The sequence below is a fragment of the Aspergillus eucalypticola genome, assembly GCF_003184535.1.
Source record: "Aspergillus eucalypticola CBS 122712 chromosome Unknown BO83scaffold_11, whole genome shotgun sequence".
NCBI lineage: Eukaryota > Fungi > Ascomycota > Eurotiomycetes > Eurotiales > Aspergillaceae > Aspergillus > Aspergillus eucalypticola.
This window is the reverse complement of record NW_020290285.1, coordinates 210,481-228,369: the sequence shown is the minus strand read 5'-3', so window position 1 is coordinate 228,369 and position 17,889 is coordinate 210,481. Positions and strand designations below refer to the sequence as shown.

The 17,889-nt window shown below is 53.1% G+C and overlaps 4 protein-coding genes across 4 annotated transcripts; 1 reads left to right on the top strand and 3 right to left on the bottom strand.

Moving 5' to 3' along the window:
* Window positions 1-714: 714 nt before the first annotated feature.
* Window positions 715-6,591, top strand: BO83DRAFT_426641 (DNA-binding ATPase; the record flags this gene model as incomplete). The annotated part of the gene is made up of 4 exons (XM_025535295.1): window positions 715-725; window positions 796-813; window positions 880-6,243; window positions 6,297-6,591. 4 exons carry the CDS (start codon window positions 715-717, stop codon window positions 6,589-6,591), a joined length of 5,688 nt encoding a protein of 1,895 aa, XP_025388432.1.
* A 1,017-nt stretch (window positions 6,592-7,608) lies between these two features.
* Window positions 7,609-10,660, bottom strand: BO83DRAFT_378081 (M28 family metallopeptidase). The gene has a single exon (XM_025531159.1). The coding sequence runs from the start codon at window positions 10,617-10,619 to the stop codon at window positions 7,632-7,634; it is 2,988 nt and encodes a 995-aa protein (XP_025388431.1). The 5' UTR covers window positions 10,620-10,660; the 3' UTR covers window positions 7,609-7,631.
* A 629-nt stretch (window positions 10,661-11,289) lies between these two features.
* BO83DRAFT_311715 (putative ubiquitin ligase complex F-box protein GRR1) lies at window positions 11,290-13,185 on the bottom strand (the record flags this gene model as incomplete). The annotated part of the gene is made up of 3 exons (XM_025527488.1): window positions 11,290-11,646; window positions 11,704-12,390; window positions 12,454-13,185. 3 exons carry the CDS (start codon window positions 13,183-13,185, stop codon window positions 11,290-11,292), a joined length of 1,776 nt encoding a protein of 591 aa, XP_025388430.1.
* Window positions 13,186-14,360: 1,175 nt separating this feature from the next.
* BO83DRAFT_23011 (putative AMP-binding domain protein) lies at window positions 14,361-16,891 on the bottom strand. Its single transcript, XM_025526895.1, has 5 exons — window positions 16,574-16,891; window positions 16,285-16,480; window positions 15,769-16,215; window positions 15,083-15,712; window positions 14,361-15,012 (listed from the first exon to the last, which is right to left on the bottom strand). Exons 1-5 carry the CDS (start codon window positions 16,766-16,768, stop codon window positions 14,708-14,710), a joined length of 1,773 nt encoding a protein of 590 aa, XP_025388429.1. The 5' UTR covers window positions 16,769-16,891; the 3' UTR covers window positions 14,361-14,707.
* Between the last annotated feature and the right edge of the window lie 998 nt (window positions 16,892-17,889).

Below are 17,889 nucleotides of genomic sequence, written 5' to 3'. Positions count from 1 at the left end.
GGAGGACGACTTGTTGATACTCCTGCGCATTTACTTTGCAGGCCAGACAAGGCTTGCTCCCTTCACCACCACCTCCATTCCAGTCAACGCACCACCACCACCACCTCTTCACTCCCTGTCGATCCGATTCCATTCATCTCCTGGTCATCCGCAATTTTTCATTTTATTTTTCTCGTCCCGTTTCCCCATCCCGGCATTTGCCCTTCGTGACTTGTTTTATGATTCATTACTTGACCATACTTAAAAGTAATATCGCCTTGGTCCGCGTCACGTCCAAACCGCCTTTCCCCCCCCGATCATCAATAAGCCGTGATCTCCACTTCTGTTTCCCGATCGCCCTTCAGAAACTGTCCAGCTTTGCTTAATTAGTCACGCTTCGACGCTTCTCGATGGCTGTGACGTGGGTGTAACGGTCTTGTATATTTTACATACCTTACCTCTTTCGTCCACTTCACTCTCCTCTCACACTCTCTCCTCTCTTCGTTATTACTCCCTCTGTCTTACCATACCTTACTATACCTAATAATTTTAGAGAGGTGTTGTGGGGGTTGTGGTGAATTACTTTCTAATATTGTGGATCATTTGCGACCACGTTTTACTTTTCTTTTTTTATGTTATTCTCTGCTGATACCCCTTTTCCTTGCGGATTCTGAACTATTTTATTTGTGAAATAATTCGTTCCTCAAAGTTCCGAGGAGTGACAGCCAGCCAGCCATGTCCTCTAGGTAAGTTTCCATCTGCCGTTCCGCCCATTCCGCATCCGTTTGGTACATGACGCTAACTGCGCCGCACTAGACTCGACCGGCTCGTCACGTGAGTATTACCGCGCCAGCAGCCCGCAGCCGGGATGAATGCACTGACCAATGATTTCCTTTGTAGGTTACTCGAGACGGGCAGCACGCCTCTCATCCGCAACACTGCAGCCCAGCAGCTTGCAGATGTTCAGAAACAGCATCCCGATGAGCTGTTCAACCTGCTCGGGCGCATTCTACCTTATCTCAAGTCCAAGTCATGGGACACCCGAACAGCAGCTGCCAAGGCGATTGGTTTGATCGTGGCCAACGCCGACACCTTCGATCCCAATGAGGAAGATGGTGAAACGATTAAGAAGCTCGACGAGGATGATGTAGAGATCAAGTCGGAGGAAGAGCAACCTTCTTCCCCAAGTGATTCCCTACTCCAACTCGAGACCTTGGACTTGGCATCAATCCTCAAGTACGGCAAGCGGCTACTGGGTAGCGCCGGTAAGGAGTATGAGTACTCGCTAGCCGCGATGGATCCGGTCTCCCGGTTGCAGCACCAGAAGAAAACTTTAACCTCCCGTCTAGGACTGGCCGGGGAATACATCGAGGAGGACTTGATCGACGACAATGATCTCGTCTTAAAGACCCCCGCTATCAAGGATGAAGCCCCGCAGAAGGAAACAAACCACCACAACTCCGCGCCACCGCTGGCATCTCCCATGGAAAGCGCTAACGGAGAAGAGTCTGGGTTGAGTAAGCGGCAATTGAACCAGCTCAAGCGGAAAAACAAGCAGAGCGCGAGGATGGGAGCCAACAAGGTTCGTGTCGTGGACTTGTCGACGCGGAGGCCCTCGGATAATGTCACCACCCCGTCGGCTACGACCCCCCACCCCATCAAGGCGGAAAATGGCGAAGAGAAGAATGGCGACTCGAAGCAAGACTATTTCTCCCTGGAAAGGTCGTCAGGCGACGACGACCAAAAGATCGTCTCGGAGTTCAAAGGGTCAACCGCCCCCGAGAAGCCGTTGATTCAACCAGACACCTCCGATGAAGGACCTAGCAACTCCTGGCCGTATGATCCTATGTGCGAAATTCTCACGATGGACATTTTCGATCCTAACTGGGAGGTTCGCCATGGGGCTGCGATGGCCCTCCGAGAGGTCATCCGTGTTCAGGGTGCTGGAGCTGGGCGCTTAAGAGGCAAAAGCAGGCCGGAGAACGATGTGCTAAACCGTAAATGGCTAGATGATCTGGCCTGTCGTCTTCTCTGTGTTCTTATACTCGACCGATTCGGTGACTACATCTCCGACAATGTCGTGGCCCCCATCCGAGAAACAGTTGGCCAGACGTTGGGTGCCCTTCTATCGCAGCTCCCCTCTCGGTCCGTGGTCGCTGTCTACAAGTGCCTCTACCGCATTGTCATGCAGAATGACCTGGGCTTGGAGCGTCCCATTTGGGAGGTGTGTCACGGTGGTATGATCGGGTTAAGGTACCTGGTAGCTGTTCGGAAAGACATCTTGATCAAGGATCGGAGTTTGATGGATGGCGTACTAGAGGCAGTAATGAAAGGGTTGGGAGACTATGACGACGATGTTCGTGCCGTGAGTGCGGCGACGCTTGTTCCCATGGCGGAGGAGTTTGTTGCGTCCAGGCAGAGCACGCTAGGAAGCCTGATGAACATTGTTTGGGACTGTCTTTCAAACCTACAGGACGACCTAAGTGCCAGTACCGGCTCAGTCATGGATCTTCTGGCGAAGTTGTGTACCTTCCGCGAGGTCCTGGATGCCATGAAGGCCAACGCGGCCGTGGACCCAGAGTCGTCGTTTGGAAACCTCGTGCCTCGTCTCTACCCGTTTTTGCGTCATACGATCACCAGCGTTCGCTCGGCGGTCCTTCGCGCCCTCATGACCTTCCTGCAGCTGGAAGGCGAAGGTACCAACGAATGGGTGAATGGAAAAGCACTGCGCTTGATCTTTCAGAACCTCTTGGTGGAACGAAACGAAGGGGTGCTCAAGCTCTCGCTTCAAGTGTGGTCGGAACTGCTAAATTCCCTGGAATCTCGGGGGGTGTTCAAGGCTGATGGCGACCTCCTGAGCTACATCGAACCGCTCATCACCCTCACAATGTCACCATTCGGTGTCCCCAGATATCCTCTTCCCATGGACGCCTCACTCTTCATCAAGCCATCTGGGGTGCCTTTCCCAAATAGTGCCGCGGCCCCCGCAAAGTCCTCGCCCACCGCGAACAATGCCGCCGCCGATGGACCGAAGAAGCGCGGGCGGAAAGCGGAAAAGAAAGAAGCGCCCCCGCCTTCAGCTCATAATGTGGATGGGCACATGCTTCAGGGCGATATTGATCTGGTGGGCGCAGATACAATGCTGCGATCGAAGATCTACGCGGCCAGAGCACTTGGCAAGTTGCTCTTCCTCTGGGATAAGAATGAACTTCCCAGCCTGTGGCAAACTATCTTGGCTGGTCTCAGGCATACGGCGTCGACGTCGCAATTGTCGACAGCCATGATCGTCGAGGAGTACGCTAGGGTCTCTGGACCTGGCAGTAAGTATGCTTCCCTTCTCACTGAGCAGTTACGCCCAATCATCGAAGGCGAACGCCCCCTGTGGTACAGCGACATCGCATGCTATCTACAGGTCGCCCGCGCACAGTGCCACTCGCTCCTTTATGCGTTCAAAGACCACGCTCATGTTCCTGGGTCAAGACTACCCACGCTGGCGGTCGTTGTCCAAGGAGAAGAGCAGGCTGGGCCCAGTGCGTTCTCCCTTGCCGACGCCGAAAAGGTTGCTGGGCCCGATTTTGAGCGACTGAAGAAGGGTCTGGCCCCAGCCCAGCGTATCACCGCCCTCCAAGTTCTGAATGACACCCGTGCGACCGCAGAAAGCGCCATCGAGGAAGCCAGAAGTGTCCGGGAACAAAGGGATCTGCGTGTGCGGGCTGCCGCCGCGGGTGCGTTGGTGGCGTTGCACGACATTCCCAAGAAGCCAAGCCACATCATCAAGGGCATGATGGACAGTATCAAGAAGGAAGAGAATGCGGAGCTGCAACAGCGCTCTGCCACAGCTATCGCTTTCTTGGTTGAATACTACACCACTGCTACCAAACGAGGCCCCGTCGACAAGGTAATCGGCAATTTGGTCAAGTATTGCTGTGTGGACACTTCCGAGACGCCCGAGTTTCACCACAATGCGACTCTGGAGAAGTCCATTCTGTCTCTGCGCAAGGAAGAGGACAGGCGCGACCATCCGGATGCGGCGAAGTTCGAGAGAGAGGCGAAGGAGGCGAGGATTATGCGCCGTGGTGCCAAGGAAGCCCTCGAGCAATTGGCCGTCAAGTTCGGATCCCAGCTTTTGGAGAAGGTTCCCAACCTCGCAACCTTGGTGGAGCGGCCTCTAAATGAGGCTCTTGCTGGCGAACTTCCCCCAGAGATCCTCAATCCCGACAACGAATTGGGTCAGGAGGTTGTGGATGGCCTGTCAACACTGCGCGCCTTGCTACCGAAGTTCGATAAGGGTCTTCACCCTTGGATTATCGGGCTCATGCCTCTCATTGTCAAGGCTCTGCAGTGCCGACTTTCAGTCATCCGATATGCCGCCGCCAAGTGCTTCGCAACCGTCTGCAGTGTCATTACTGTTGAGGGTATGACTATGTTGGTTGAGAAGGTACTGCCAACCATTAACGATCCTTTGGATGTCCACCACCGCCAGGGCGCTGTGGAGTGCATCTATCACCTGATCCATGTGATGGAGGACGGAATCCTTCCCTATGTCATCTTCCTCGTGGTGCCGGTTTTGGGGCGGATGAGCGACTCGGACAATGACGTGCGCCTCTTGGCTACAACGTCTTTTGCTACTTTGGTCAAGCTTGTTCCTCTGGAAGCTGGCATTCCCGATCCGCCAGGCCTATCCGAGGAGCTGCTCAAGGGACGAGACCGGGAAAGGAAGTTCATGTCTCAGATGCTGGATGTCCGCAAGGTAGAAGAGTTTCAGCTGCCAGTTGCGATCAAAGCTGAGCTTCGGCCTTACCAGCAAGAGGGTGTCAACTGGCTTGCTTTCCTCAACCGGTACAACTTGCATGGTATTCTTTGTGATGACATGGGTCTTGGTAAGACTCTGCAGACCATCTGCATTGTCGCGAGTGACCACCATCTGCGCGCTGATGAGTATGCACGGACCCAGTCAGCGGAAGTTCGGAAGCTCCCGTCTCTGATTGTCTGCCCCCCGTCTCTTTCCGGTCACTGGCAGCAGGAGGTTAAACAATACGCCCCGTTCTTGAACTGCGTTGCTTACGTTGGTCCCCCGGTGGAGCGCGCAAAGCTGCAGGGTAACTTGGCGGATGCCGACATTGTCGTGACTTCTTATGACATCTGCCGGAACGACAACGACGTTCTCCGACCGATCAGCTGGAACTACTGTGTTTTGGATGAAGGACACCTTATTAAGAACCCCAAGGCCAAAGTCACAGTTGCAGTCAAGCGGATTGCCAGCAACCACCGGCTGATCCTCTCTGGTACCCCGATTCAGAACAATGTCCTGGAACTGTGGTCGCTCTTCGATTTCCTTATGCCCGGGTTCCTTGGTACAGAAAAGGTCTTCTTAGATCGGTTCGCCAAGCCAATCGCGGCCAGTCGCTTCAGCAAGTCGTCTTCCAAGGAACAAGAGGCCGGCGCTCTTGCTATTGAGGCCTTGCACAAGCAGGTGCTTCCGTTCTTGCTTCGTCGTCTGAAGGAGGAGGTCCTGAACGATCTGCCACCGAAGATCATTCAGAACTACTACTGTGACCCTAGTGACCTCCAGAAGAGACTTTTCGAGGACTTTACTAAGAAGGAGCAGAAGGAACTGGCAAACAAGCTGGGTAGCTCCGAGAAATCCGACAAAGAGCACATCTTCCAAGCACTGCAATACATGCGCCGTCTTTGCAATTCCCCTGCGCTGGTCGTGAAAGAGGGACACAAGCAGTACAACGAGGTCCAGCAATACCTCACCACGAAACAGTCCCATATTCGCGATGTGTCCCATGCACCGAAGCTCAGCGCTCTGCGCGACCTGCTACTCGACTGTGGCATCGGTGTCGACCCACCCACTGAAGGCGATCTCGGCACCGGGGCAAGCTATGTCAGCCCACACCGAGCTCTGGTGTTCTGTCAGATGAAGGAGATGCTCGACATCGTGCAAAGCGAAGTGCTGCGCAAGCTTCTCCCCTCGGTTCAGTATCTCCGCCTTGACGGTGGCGTGGAAGCTACCAAGCGTCAGGACATTGTCAACCGCTTTAACTCGGATCCCAGCTACGATGTTCTGCTCTTGACGACCAGCGTTGGTGGTCTGGGTCTGAACCTAACGGGAGCCGACACAGTCATCTTCGTGGAGCACGACTGGAACCCGCAGAAGGATATCCAAGCTATGGACCGTGCTCACCGTATCGGTCAGAAGAAGGTTGTCAACGTGTACCGGTTGATCACACGCGGTACTCTGGAGGAGAAGATCCTGAAGTAAGTTGATCCTACAGTGATCACTTGATTTGCCAATACTAACCATTCTCCAGTCTCCAACGATTCAAGATCGATGTGGCCTCCACAGTGGTCAACCAGCAAAACGCGGGCCTGAATACAATGGACACCGACCAACTCCTGGACCTCTTCAACCTCGGAGAAACCGCCGACAACGCCGAAAAACCCAACGAGCAAGCCGGCAACGAAGTAGACATGGTCGACATCGACGGCGAAGTCAAAGAAAAGGGCAAGAAGGGCTGGCTAGACGATCTCGGCGAGCTCTGGGACGACCGCCAATACCAGGAAGAATACAACCTGGACTCGTTCCTGGCCACAATGAAGTCATGACCAACCTCCCCAACCGCCCTCCCTATCCAGGGCAGTTCAATACCCTAGCATCTGCAACAAGCAGCGCTAGTACCCACTACCTACATCATCCCCTCTATCATCCTCGCATACACACATCTCCATGTACCAAAAGAAAGAAAAATCCAGCAAGGCGTTCGGGACCTCTCCTTTCCTACCTACCACTTTTTATTCATCCATTACGGCGGTGTTGTGTTAAACTACTTTCTTTACCAGGGAAGCCGGCGTGGAGTTGACTTGACATTTTGTTTTTTTTTTTATCTACTATGTTATTCTACCATTCTTACTCATTGTGTTTTTGTCTTATTTTTCTCTTTTTATCAAGACCTAACTCATTGATTGAACGAATGATTCGGAGTGCTACGAGATTAAATTTCCCCCTTTGGAATGGAACGGACGGACGGCCTTGAAACTGAAGATAGATTTGTTTTTCTTTTTCCTTTTCTTCTCTTCTTGTCTTTTCATCTACTACATCTACATCTACATCTGCATCTACCTTTTACCAAACCACATGTATCCTAGTTCTTTCTACTGTTTTCACACACACACCCGATTCGCTCCCAGTTATAATGTATTATACCTGTATTGCTACAATGCCATACTGGGTTTTCAAACATGTAGTGATTGATATGATGTGAAGTGAAGTGATGATGAGATGTGGTAGTAACGTAGTGCCGATGAACGGTACGTGTAAGAAGTGTAGAAGGGAGATAGTTAGTAATAACGGTGAAATGAATGAGATATAATTTATCTCATTGCAACGCATGACATGGAATTCATCGCCTCGTAATCAACACAATCAAAGCACTCAATAGAACAAACAATAGAACAAAACAAACAATGTAAAGTAAGCTAGCCAGCTAGGCAGACAATAACAACAACGATAACAATCACAAATAAACAAACAGACAAACAGACACACAAAACACAAAACCACACAAAACAACAAAGAAAGAGGGTGGGTAGGTATTCACCACTTCCCTCATCCCAACCACAAGTAAAAAAAAAAAAAAAAAACCAAACTAAATGCTAAACCCCTTCCACCCCTCCACCAACCCATCCGCAGCCTTACTAACCGCCACCCAATTGGGCGCAAACTGTCTGACTTCATCCAACGCGGGGATAACACCCTTTGAGTTGTTGTCACTCCAGAGACAGACTGCTTTGCCGGTTAACTTCCCTTCTTCTTCTTCTTCTTCACCATTATCATCGTCAGTATGGGTAGTGTTTCCCGACCACGCAACATCCACGACCCACTCATTCTCCCATTCTCTACTCCACAGACGGATTTCCTTCGTGCCGTGCGGAGAAGTGGTCGGGAAGCGGGGATCTGTGGCGGAGCCGAGGACGGAGAAAGAGGAGATGGGCGAGTCGAAGAGGAGTTTGCAGGCGCGGGTGTTGCGGCCTGATAAGGTGATGCGGGCTTGCTTTGGGTGTTGGTGGTCTTCGTCGTCGTTGTTTTGGTTATCAGTGGAGGTGGTGTTGTGTTGCTGGGAGATGGTAAAGTCGAGCCAGTCGGAGTATGGTGTGTCTGGGACAACGCGCGGGGCGAGGCCCGGCCAGGCGCATTTGGTGCCGCGGGTGGTGTGTTCGGTGCAGGAGATGTTTTGATTAGTGGTGCTGGGGAGGGTGGAAGCGGCGGCGTGGACGTAGGGTTGGACGCCGGCGAGGGAGGCGGTGGTGGAGCCGGTGGTGAGGTCGATGTCTTGGATGAAGAAGAGTTTGAGGCGGTTGGTCGGGGAGAAGGGGAAGGCGACGAGGTTGTAGATTAAGGTGCCGAGGAAGACGAGGAGGAGGAAGACGGGGAGGTGGTAGGTGTGGCGGTGGATGAAGGGGAGGAGGGGCGTGAGGAGGTATGTGGTTAGGGCTGCGATGGCGACGTAGATGAATAGGGAGGAGCTGCCGTCTTGGCCGGTTTGGTGGAGGGCGCTGGTCAGGAGGAGAGCGAGGGGTCCAACCATGATGAGGACTAGCGGGGCGATGAGGAGGAATTGTAGGGTCCAGATCCAGGCTGGGAGCGAGCCGCTCCAGCGTTGCTCGTTCTCGTAGACGCCTGGGTAGTGGTGGTGCTCGTCGGTGTCAGAGCCGCGGTGGTCGCCGGAAACGCGGACGTAGTTGGCGAAGGTGGTGCGCTGGCCGCCTCCGAGTAGGGAGGTCGATTCGGTGGGCTCATGTTCTTCCTCTTCCTCTTCTTCGGCGTCGTGGTCGTCGTCTTCTTCGTGGTCTTCACCTGACGCTGTGCCTAGTCGACTGCCGCCGTAGCTGCTGGCCCGGCGGGACATCGGCCGGTTTTGGTTCGCGAACTCGGACTTGCGCGGCAGGGAGAAGAGCTCTAGATAGGAGATCCAAGTGGCGAGGAATGTGCCGCAGAAGAAGAAGAAGACGGAGTAGCCGCCAGCCAGGCCGCGTTGGTTCTGGTAGACCGTGGAGATGACAAGGAGTACCCAGGCCAGCACGAACATCCAGGTCAGGGTGTAGATGCGGTGCAGCGCAGACGGACGAGCAGTGTTAGCCACCCGCGCGACAAACCAAGCCAAAAAGATCCAGGCAGACAGCATCATGCTCCAGACGGCATACTCGCTGCTGTGGATAATCAGCGGGTTAACCTTGGTCACCAGGTACGCCAGACCAACAGTGACAGCCGTAGGGATCGCAAAGAGGAACGGAAACCGGAAGAAACCACGTAGACCCCGCAGAGAAGTCGAGTCCAGACCATCATCCGTCTTTGCATACGTTCTAAACAAATACATCTTGTCCGCGCGGGTGAGCGCAATACCCGTCACCAGCAGAGCCAGCGGCGCAACCACGAGCAGCGTCACCGACAACGCAAACAGCGTATGCAGCTCGAACAAAACGAAAGTCGTCCCAAACAGATCAAACCAAACAGCCTTGGACCCTGACCCGCTCGCAACTTTCGCATCATCCCTGGGCGCGCCATCAAACTGCGCACTCTTATCCGAGACCAACCCCTCCGTAGTCGCAACCGCCGCAGACAACATGTGCCACAGTGAGCTCTTACTTGTATGTCTCGAATCATCCTGCTCCGTATGATACCTAGCCCTCGGCTCCATAAACGCAACATCCAGTCCCCGCAGGCCCAAATCCCCCTCAAACACCACATAGTCCGTCTGACTAGCAATGAGACCAGTCGCAAACCCATCCGCCGCCAACACCGACCCAAACGGATACTTCGAACTCATATACGGACGAGTGACCTCGGTATCCGAGCTGCGGAAGAGGATAGCACGACCGCCAGCCCCCGCACCCTCCAGATTGAGGAACGTGTGGGGAAACTTAGCGATCGGATGCTGGCCGTACACGCGCGCGCCATTGAGATAGTCCTCCTCACCGTTATTCAGCAGCACGACCAAGCCCCTCCGCGGCGCATGGCCCGGTGTCATGAAGTACTGAATCAGCTGCAGGCAAGTCACGACACCGACACCATCATCAGTGGCGCCGTATCCCGTTGAAACACTATCGTAGTGGGCGTTGACCAGCACGCCGCCCTTGCCGGAGGGCACACCGTTGGGTTCCTCCCACCAGTTCTCGGGATCATCGTCCGATCCGCGGATGTAGACGAGGATGTTGGTGCCCTCGAAGTAAACAGCGGTGTTGGAGCTGGACAGGGAGTTGCCGACGAAGGAGAGGTTAGATTGTGTATCGTCGAAGACGAAGACGGCGGGCTTCGGCTTCTCCTCATCGACGGAGAGGTACTGGTCGGCCGAAGGTGCGGCGTCGAGGATCTCGTGGATGCGTTGCAGAAGCCAGGTGTGGACTTCGTCGTTGCGACGCGAGTTGTACGGGTGGAAACCGTCGGTTAGGACTTGGAGATCGGCCCAGGCTTGGGTGAGGTCGAGACCATTGGGGTTGGCAGTTGGAGGCGAGGGGACGACATGATGCACGATAAGCAGTGGGATGAGGAAGGCGAGATAGACGACGGTGGTGATCAGGGTGACGGGCCAGGGGGTGAAGGCCAGTGGATTGGCTCGCGATAGCCTGAGAGGAGCCATCGGAGGATTGCAGCTCTGCAGGAGTGCTCCGTTGGTTGTTGGAGCAGCGATGCGGAGGAAGTGAGGAGACGCCGATTGATTGATGATCAAGTGGGCGGGAAGGCGGTGGGGAAAGTGACGTTGTACCACCAAGTACCTCCCTGTCACTAACTATATAGTACTCGGAGATAAATTCACCATAAAAATAAGCCGATGCTGGGATTCAAATGCTGCTAGCTAAAACTCCGTCCATGCACATGGTCGCTCTGCCATCCTTCGCAGTTAACAATAGATACTCTATCTAGTCTCTCGCTCCCTTTCTCTTCCCCCCCATACACTCACGCACACCGTGGATTGCTTCTCTACAGCACTATGCCATCGCCTGGTATATATCATTCCGGGAAAAAGAAAATCCACAGAGATGTTCGTCCCCAATCGAATGAGAAAGAGAAATAGAAGAGAAATAAACCACAACCTCCCTCGATCCTAGAAGGCAGCTCCCCGTGAGCCGCGATCCGATGCAAATTTCCGAATAGCCATTGCAACAGCCAGGAGGGAAAATCAACCCCTCCTTTAGGGCAAAACGCGGATAAGTACAACACAGGCGGCGAATAAAAAAAAAATAAAAAGCAAGCAAGTGCAAAATGATAGGCTCCGATGTGAATAGACTCGCTGTAAGAAGGCGGGGGTATCAACCATGGGTATGTCCAATGTCAATGTAGTCGTCGTCGTGAATGGCCGTCGCGGCGGTCGCATGCATCAAGCCTGTCACTTGGTTTTCCTCGTCCTCTAGCTCTTCATCATCATCATACATCGTGGCCTCGGTGTCTCGCGTCGGCGGAGGACGCGGGATGATGCGGTTCAGGAAGTCGCGCAGGCGGTTGACGCCCTCGCCGCTGAACACACAGAACACCTCTCGTTGTTGATGCGTGAACTCCGAAGGTGCCTCGCGGCAGAAGACCGTCAGCTCTTCTCGCAGGAAGGCCTGAACGCCCGTCAGACTCAGGTGTGTCAATCGCGGACAACTATTAAGTAAAGCATGAATTCCCTGTGCGCTAGTCAGCATGCTATCAAATGTCAAGTAGATGCTCCCTCAGAAACATACATCAATCGTTAGGCGAACGCAGTAACTCAGATGCACCCGCTCCAAGCTACTGACGCCCCCCGAATGGTGGGCCGCCTTGGATCCTGCCAAGGCTTCAATGCTATTGTCCGTAATATTCTGGCACTTGACCAAGCCAATTCGCCGCAGCTTGGGCAATGTGGCCAGCTGCTGCACGCTCGTGTCCGTCAAACGAATGCAGCAGGCCAGATCGATATACCGAATGCGGTTGCAGGACTTGACCAGCTGAATCACCGCGGCATCAGTGATATTGGAGCAGTGGCCCAGATGGACGTAGTGTAGATTCTTGCCGAGCCGGCAAATGGCATAAACCGCACGATCGGTGATGAAACGACACTTGGCCAGCACCAGATTCCGTAGACGCGGGGCTGCAGCCACAATGCGCTCAACGGCATCGTCCCGGACGCTCTCGCATGACGTCAGGTCAAGAATGCGGAGACTGTCCATCGACAGATGCCGGGGGAGCTCCAGGAAGGCCGTGTCGTCAATTTCTGTACAATGGGCTAGTCGCAGCTCGCGCAGGTTTTGCAGCGTCGTCATGAGCGACGTCACTGACGGGTTGGTGACGAGCTTACAGTCGTGCAAGTCAATCTCCAGGATGGCCGGGCAACTTTGGGCGAACGACAAGATGGCCTTGTCAGTAACCTGCGTCACCCCGTTTAATTTTAACTGCGCTAGGTTAGTCGAGCCTCCCCCCAAACATGGTACAGATATACCAGCACAAGCGCTTACCCTTTTGATTTGTCGACAATTCCGAGACACCGTGATCAACGAGTCATCCGTTACATTGACACATCCCGTGATGTTGAGGCCCTGCAGCCGCGCACAGTTCCGAGCTATCGTATACAAAGTATGATCTGTAAGATGTTTCAGATCAGAGACATCCAGAGCCTGCAGATGCCGATTGCCTTCCACCAAGTCCGACACACCCTTGTCCGTGAGTTTTGAGCAGTTGGTCAACGTGAGACGTTCGATACGGTTGCACTGGGCAAAGGGCACCACAGTGCCATCACTGACATCGTCCGTCAGTGCGGATAGGTTGAGTCTCCGGATCAGCTGCGAGTAGGGAAAGAAGCTGTCCGATTTTCCCACCGAGGCCGTGATGCTTTTCATGTTGTCCCAGTTGTTGCATGAGGGCCGGTGCCAGAGAATGCCCACGCAGTTCGCTGCCCATCCCCTGCATACGCGCATGCAGCTCAACATGTCGGAGGGCGAGGATAGTTTCGCGAAGATGGCGATGAGAATCTCCGGGGGTAGACGCCCGATCGGCGGCAGGTACAAGTCGGTGTCATGGTGGGGATGGGCATCACGGGTCGCGACGCCGACCGACGATTGCGAGTCATTCGCCTGGGCTGTGAAGAAGTCGGTATCCTCGTCTGCAGTGCGATCCGGAGACGTCGACGAGGTCGAGGATTCGGAGGGAGCTTCGCTCGAGAACCGAGCGGGTTGCCTTTGGCGGGGCATCAGGACCGCCGTCGGGATGGGGATCAAGTGTGCGGGAACGGAGCCCTGGTCGTGCTCAGTTGCGTCCTGGTTTCGCTCACCGTGGATATGGAAGGCTGATCGGCATGGAATGTGTCTCATCGACTGTCGTCACACACAGAGAGAGAGAGCGAGTGAGATGCGCGTTGGGTCCGATGCGAGTGGATCCAACCGGGGGGAGGATGTTGTCTGCAGGTGTAAGAGCGGATGGTTCCTGAGATCGAAGCCGGGTCGTGAGGGATAGAGGGAAAGGGTCGATGTCCAATAAGACCCAAGTCAGCGGAGGAGAATCGAGTTCCACTTGAGGGGACAGCGGATCAAGGGCGCTTATAAAATAGAACGCGCGTCGGGCGTGCCTGCAGCAGTTGCAGCTGGGAGAGGAGGCGAGCGGAAGGCAAGGAAGGGAGAGAGGAGGGGTGTGGAGGCCCAGCGTCGGAAGGGCATGCGAGGGGAGCAAGAGAAGGCGCCAGTCGTTGAAAGGCAAAGCTGGGGGATTTAGTAGAGAGTATCGGTAGGAAAGGTGAAATATTGAGGAAGAAGGGAGAGGTTTGTGAGGTAGTTGAGTGTTCTACCAGAGGAGGAAGAGGGGAGAGAGGGTGAGGGAGAGGGAGGGATGCAGGCAAAGCAGGGCGGCGGGTAACTATCGCATGGGCGGGTGTGACGATATGTGAAAGGGAAAGAGAAGAGAGTGAGAGAAGAAGAAGAGAGGGGGAATCTTAGCCCCGGTCGGCAGCCCACCGTCACTGTGCCTGGTGAGGTAAGCCCCAGCAGCAACCAGCACTGCCCAATCTTGACTTTCCCTAGTGGCATGAAGATGATCAATTAACTGAGGGAGATTTATTGTATTGGATGGTGAATTAAGGCATTCCCTTTGACGCCCTGCCCTGTGCACAGACAATAGGCTGGGGTTATTTGATTCGAGGCCTGGATGCTGGCAGAGGGAGCATAGTAAGTATGCCTGCCTGCCTGCCCTCTCTGATGCGCCCAAAGACAGCACAACTGCTACAAAGTACTATCGACGCACTTGTGTGCTTCACTATGTGACGATCTGTGTTAAGTATCCATCTGGGTAGCCCGACCCATCCATCGAGCATTACTTGCATATCCCGTTTCATCGTTGTCCGTCGCCCAAACAATGCCACTATTGTCCAACTCTTCTCTTCAGGGCATCACCGAGAACCCCGGGGATGTCTGTGCGCTCCGATCCATCTTCAACTCGCGTCTAAAAATACCTGTACTTTCTTCATGGCTCATAAAGTCCCAAGTTCAGTCTCAGAAGAATCAAAAAAGAGTCCGGATTAAAATATCCAACATGTCTATGCTATCCGAGAACAATGAAAAGTACATGGACCGTGATAGCGAGTTCCCCTCCCAGTCTATAACAGCCTCATTTACATATAGCCCTATAAATAACCACCACGCAGTTTCTATTGTTTATCACACCATCACACCATCCCTTCTTCCCCTCTCCTGGGCACAACCCAACCCAGCCCTCAACTTAGGTTCATCGCGGTGCCCCTTTCGCCCAGTCCCGAAGCACATTCTTCCTGATTTTCCCCGTACTCGTCTTGGGCAGTTCCGCCACCACCTCCACCTCCCGCGGAAGCATGAACTTGCTGATCTGACTTTGGTTCCGGGCCCAGTCGATCACCTCTTTCCCCTCCAGGTGCCGACCTTGCTTCGTGGTTACAAACGCCTTGGGTCGCTCTCCCCAATGTGTGTCAGGCACCGCCACCACGCCCACCTCCAAAATGTCCGGGTGAGTCACCAGCATGGATTCCAGTGCGACAGACGAGATGTTTTCGCCTCCTGTACGACGTTAGCATGCACCGCCCAGACTCCTACGAAGGCTACCACAATAGTCAAGGTGTCCTCATACCGCTGATGATAATGTCTTTGGCTCGGTCCAGGATCTGGATCGCTCCATCGGGATGCCAGACAGCCAGATCGCCCGAATGAAGAACGCCACCAGCAAAGAGCTTCCGCGTCGCCTCGGCGTCTTTGTAATAACCTTGAGCACAGATGTTCCCGACAAACGCAATCTCGCCTATCTCCTTGCCGTCTTGCTTGACGTCGATAATGGTGCCCTCAGGCACATCCGTCTTGATGACCCGCGTTGGCAGACTGGTCAGGAAACCATGGCCTTGCCTGGCCATCCTCCGGAACTTCTCGTCTCGTGGTAATTGATCCCATGCGGGTAGCATATAGCACCTGGTAGTAGGGCCATACGTCTCCGTCATACCGTAGACATGCACGGGACGCAGATTCAGGCTGGTCATCTGCTCGAACAGATGAGGCGTAGGCGGACTACCCGCCACCTGGACGATAACCGGCGTTGACAGTGGCTCAGCATCCGGGTGATTGCAAAGCAGCGTGTTCACCGTAGGGGCCGCATTGAAGTGGGTGATGCCCTCCTTCTTGAACAATTTCCAAATCTGCCCATAGTCCACCTTGCGCAGACAATAGTGCGTACCACGCGCAGCAGTAACAGCCCACGGAAATGTCCAACCTAGAAACAATATCAGTAACCATCCACGACATGCAATTGAGCTCAACAGTACCCACCAACAGCATGAAACATCGGCAAGATCCACAAATACCGACAACGACCATTAGATACATTCAACCCAGACTCGACCACATTCCCCAAAGCAGCCAAATAGGCACCCCGATTTGTAAATTCGACACCCTTCGGCCGCGACGTCGTCCCACTCGTATATGCCAAAGCAACAACATCATCTTCCGAACCAGCCTGAGCCTGCAGCCCCTCCCAGCCCTTATTTCCAGTAGCAATATCGTACTTGAGACCTTCCAAAACCGCCTCGTCAAAGGGACCCGACAATTGACCCTCCGCGGTATCGGTATCCGTATCCACAATGATGGGAATCTCCGGCTTCGCCTCCCTATATACGCGCAGCAAGGGCAGGAATTCCTTATCCACAATGATCACCTCCGCTTCCGAGTGCGTAAATATATAAGCGATATCATCTTCTTTGAGTCGGTAGTTCACAGCTAGCAGAGATTAGAACCGTCAGCATGAAACACCACACACAAAGAATAAATAGAAAGCAATGGACTCACCAATATTCACCGCCCCGGCGGCCCCAATCCCAAAAATAGACTCCAAGAAAGCCGGGGTATTGGGACACAGAATGCCGACTCTTTTGAACCCGCGCTTCTTCAAGAAATACGCTAATCCTCTTGCCCTGTCTGCAAACTCGAGGTAGGTTCGTCGGAGTTCCTGACCATCGGATGTGATGTGGTAAATAGCTTCTGCCTACAACCACCAAAAGAAGACATCATTTAGCCACAATTCGCTAACGTTTTCATTTGCGCCTATTCAGTTGGAGAACAATGTAGATGAACTCACGTCCGGTTCAATCGCTGCCGACCTCTGCAGGAAATACGCGGGCGAAAGTGTGTGGAAGTTGACTTTGTTGTTATTGCTGTTTTGCCCCTGATCTGTAGAAGGGCCTTGGGTATCGGATGTAGATGGTGTGGAAGAAGAAGAGGACGGGATCAAATGGCCTAAGAGGCCGGATAATCTATTTTTGGCGGAAGACATGGTTGAATTGATTCAAGGGTGGATGGCCAGTCCTACTACTAAGTAATGTTTGGAGATTTGTGGAATTACTGGCCAATAGAGAGGAAGAAAGAGGGGACAATCAAGTGTGTGTGTGTGTGTGACGAGAAGAGAGATTTGATGAGAAGAGAAGGAGGAGGAGGATGAGAGGAGGAAAAGGGAATGGGAGGGGACCTGGGGTTGATTTTAGTGAGGGATACCTCCGGACCGAGGGTAATAAGACTAATTACTACTGGGTAAGTAGTACTACAATAGACAGTAGTAGTAATAGTAGCCAAGGTAAAAAAAGAGGAACAAGATGCGGGGGAAGCAGATCATCATCCATCACCGTCGGTAAGCGGAGACGGAGAAGGGAAAAGCGGACGGGGACCAATTCTTGGGCTGGGCTGGGGCTGGAACTAGTGCCGGGAGGACCATCTACTGTGTATACCTAATGAAGGTCTGTTCAACATAATCTTATGTATGATGAGGATTGTATATCCTACAGAAGTATCAATTTGTACTATTGTTCACAGGCAAAAATCAATTGATTTATTTACTCTATACCACAATCATACCATCATTACCTCTCTAGACCCATTGACAGACCGATACATCAAATAAACGGTAGACTAAACTCACCGGATCCGGATCCGTTTCCACCCACAGTTGCTGTCTGTAAGTAGTGCCTGTCTGTACCCACTTAGTTTGAACAATCTCCGGACCGAATTCAATCTATGGTCAGTTGGTCACACTCATCGCATGCCCGTGCTTTTGAAACCCTCTTTACACAATTGTGATATACTGAACCAAGAAATTATGTAGTATGCAGAATACATACAGGGATGTTGCTTAGCACAGACCGGCTGAAGAAATGTCTTCAAATCAGCCAATGACCAAGCCAGTCATATCGCAAGCAGCGCTAATGGCCTCTAATGATCAATTGGACGAGACCGGTGTTTGAGAGTCTGCAGCTATGTTAGTGCGGCATGATTGAGGAGGATTATTTAATCTATCTAGATATGAGGTAACTAAAAATCAGACAGATAGTCACATAATACGCCAGGCGATATTAAGTGTGTCGGGGCCACTAATTTGAAAGAGAGGTGGATCCCATTGATCCT

Coding starts and splice junctions, on each gene's coding strand:
- BO83DRAFT_378081 (XM_025531159.1), bottom strand. CDS start 10,619: ATGGCTCCTCTCAGGCTATCGCGAGCCAATCCACTGGCCTTCACCCCC.
- BO83DRAFT_23011 (XM_025526895.1), bottom strand. CDS start 16,768: ATGTCTTCCGCCAAAAATAGATTATCCGGCCTCTTAGGCCATTTGATC. Junction 15,713..15,768: donor GCCGATGTTTCATGCTGTTG/GTGGGTACTGTT, acceptor TATTGTTTCTAG/GTTGGACATTTCCGTGGGCT. Junction 15,013..15,082: donor CAAAGACATTATCATCAGCG/GTATGAGGACAC, acceptor AACGTCGTACAG/GAGGCGAAAACATCTCGTCT.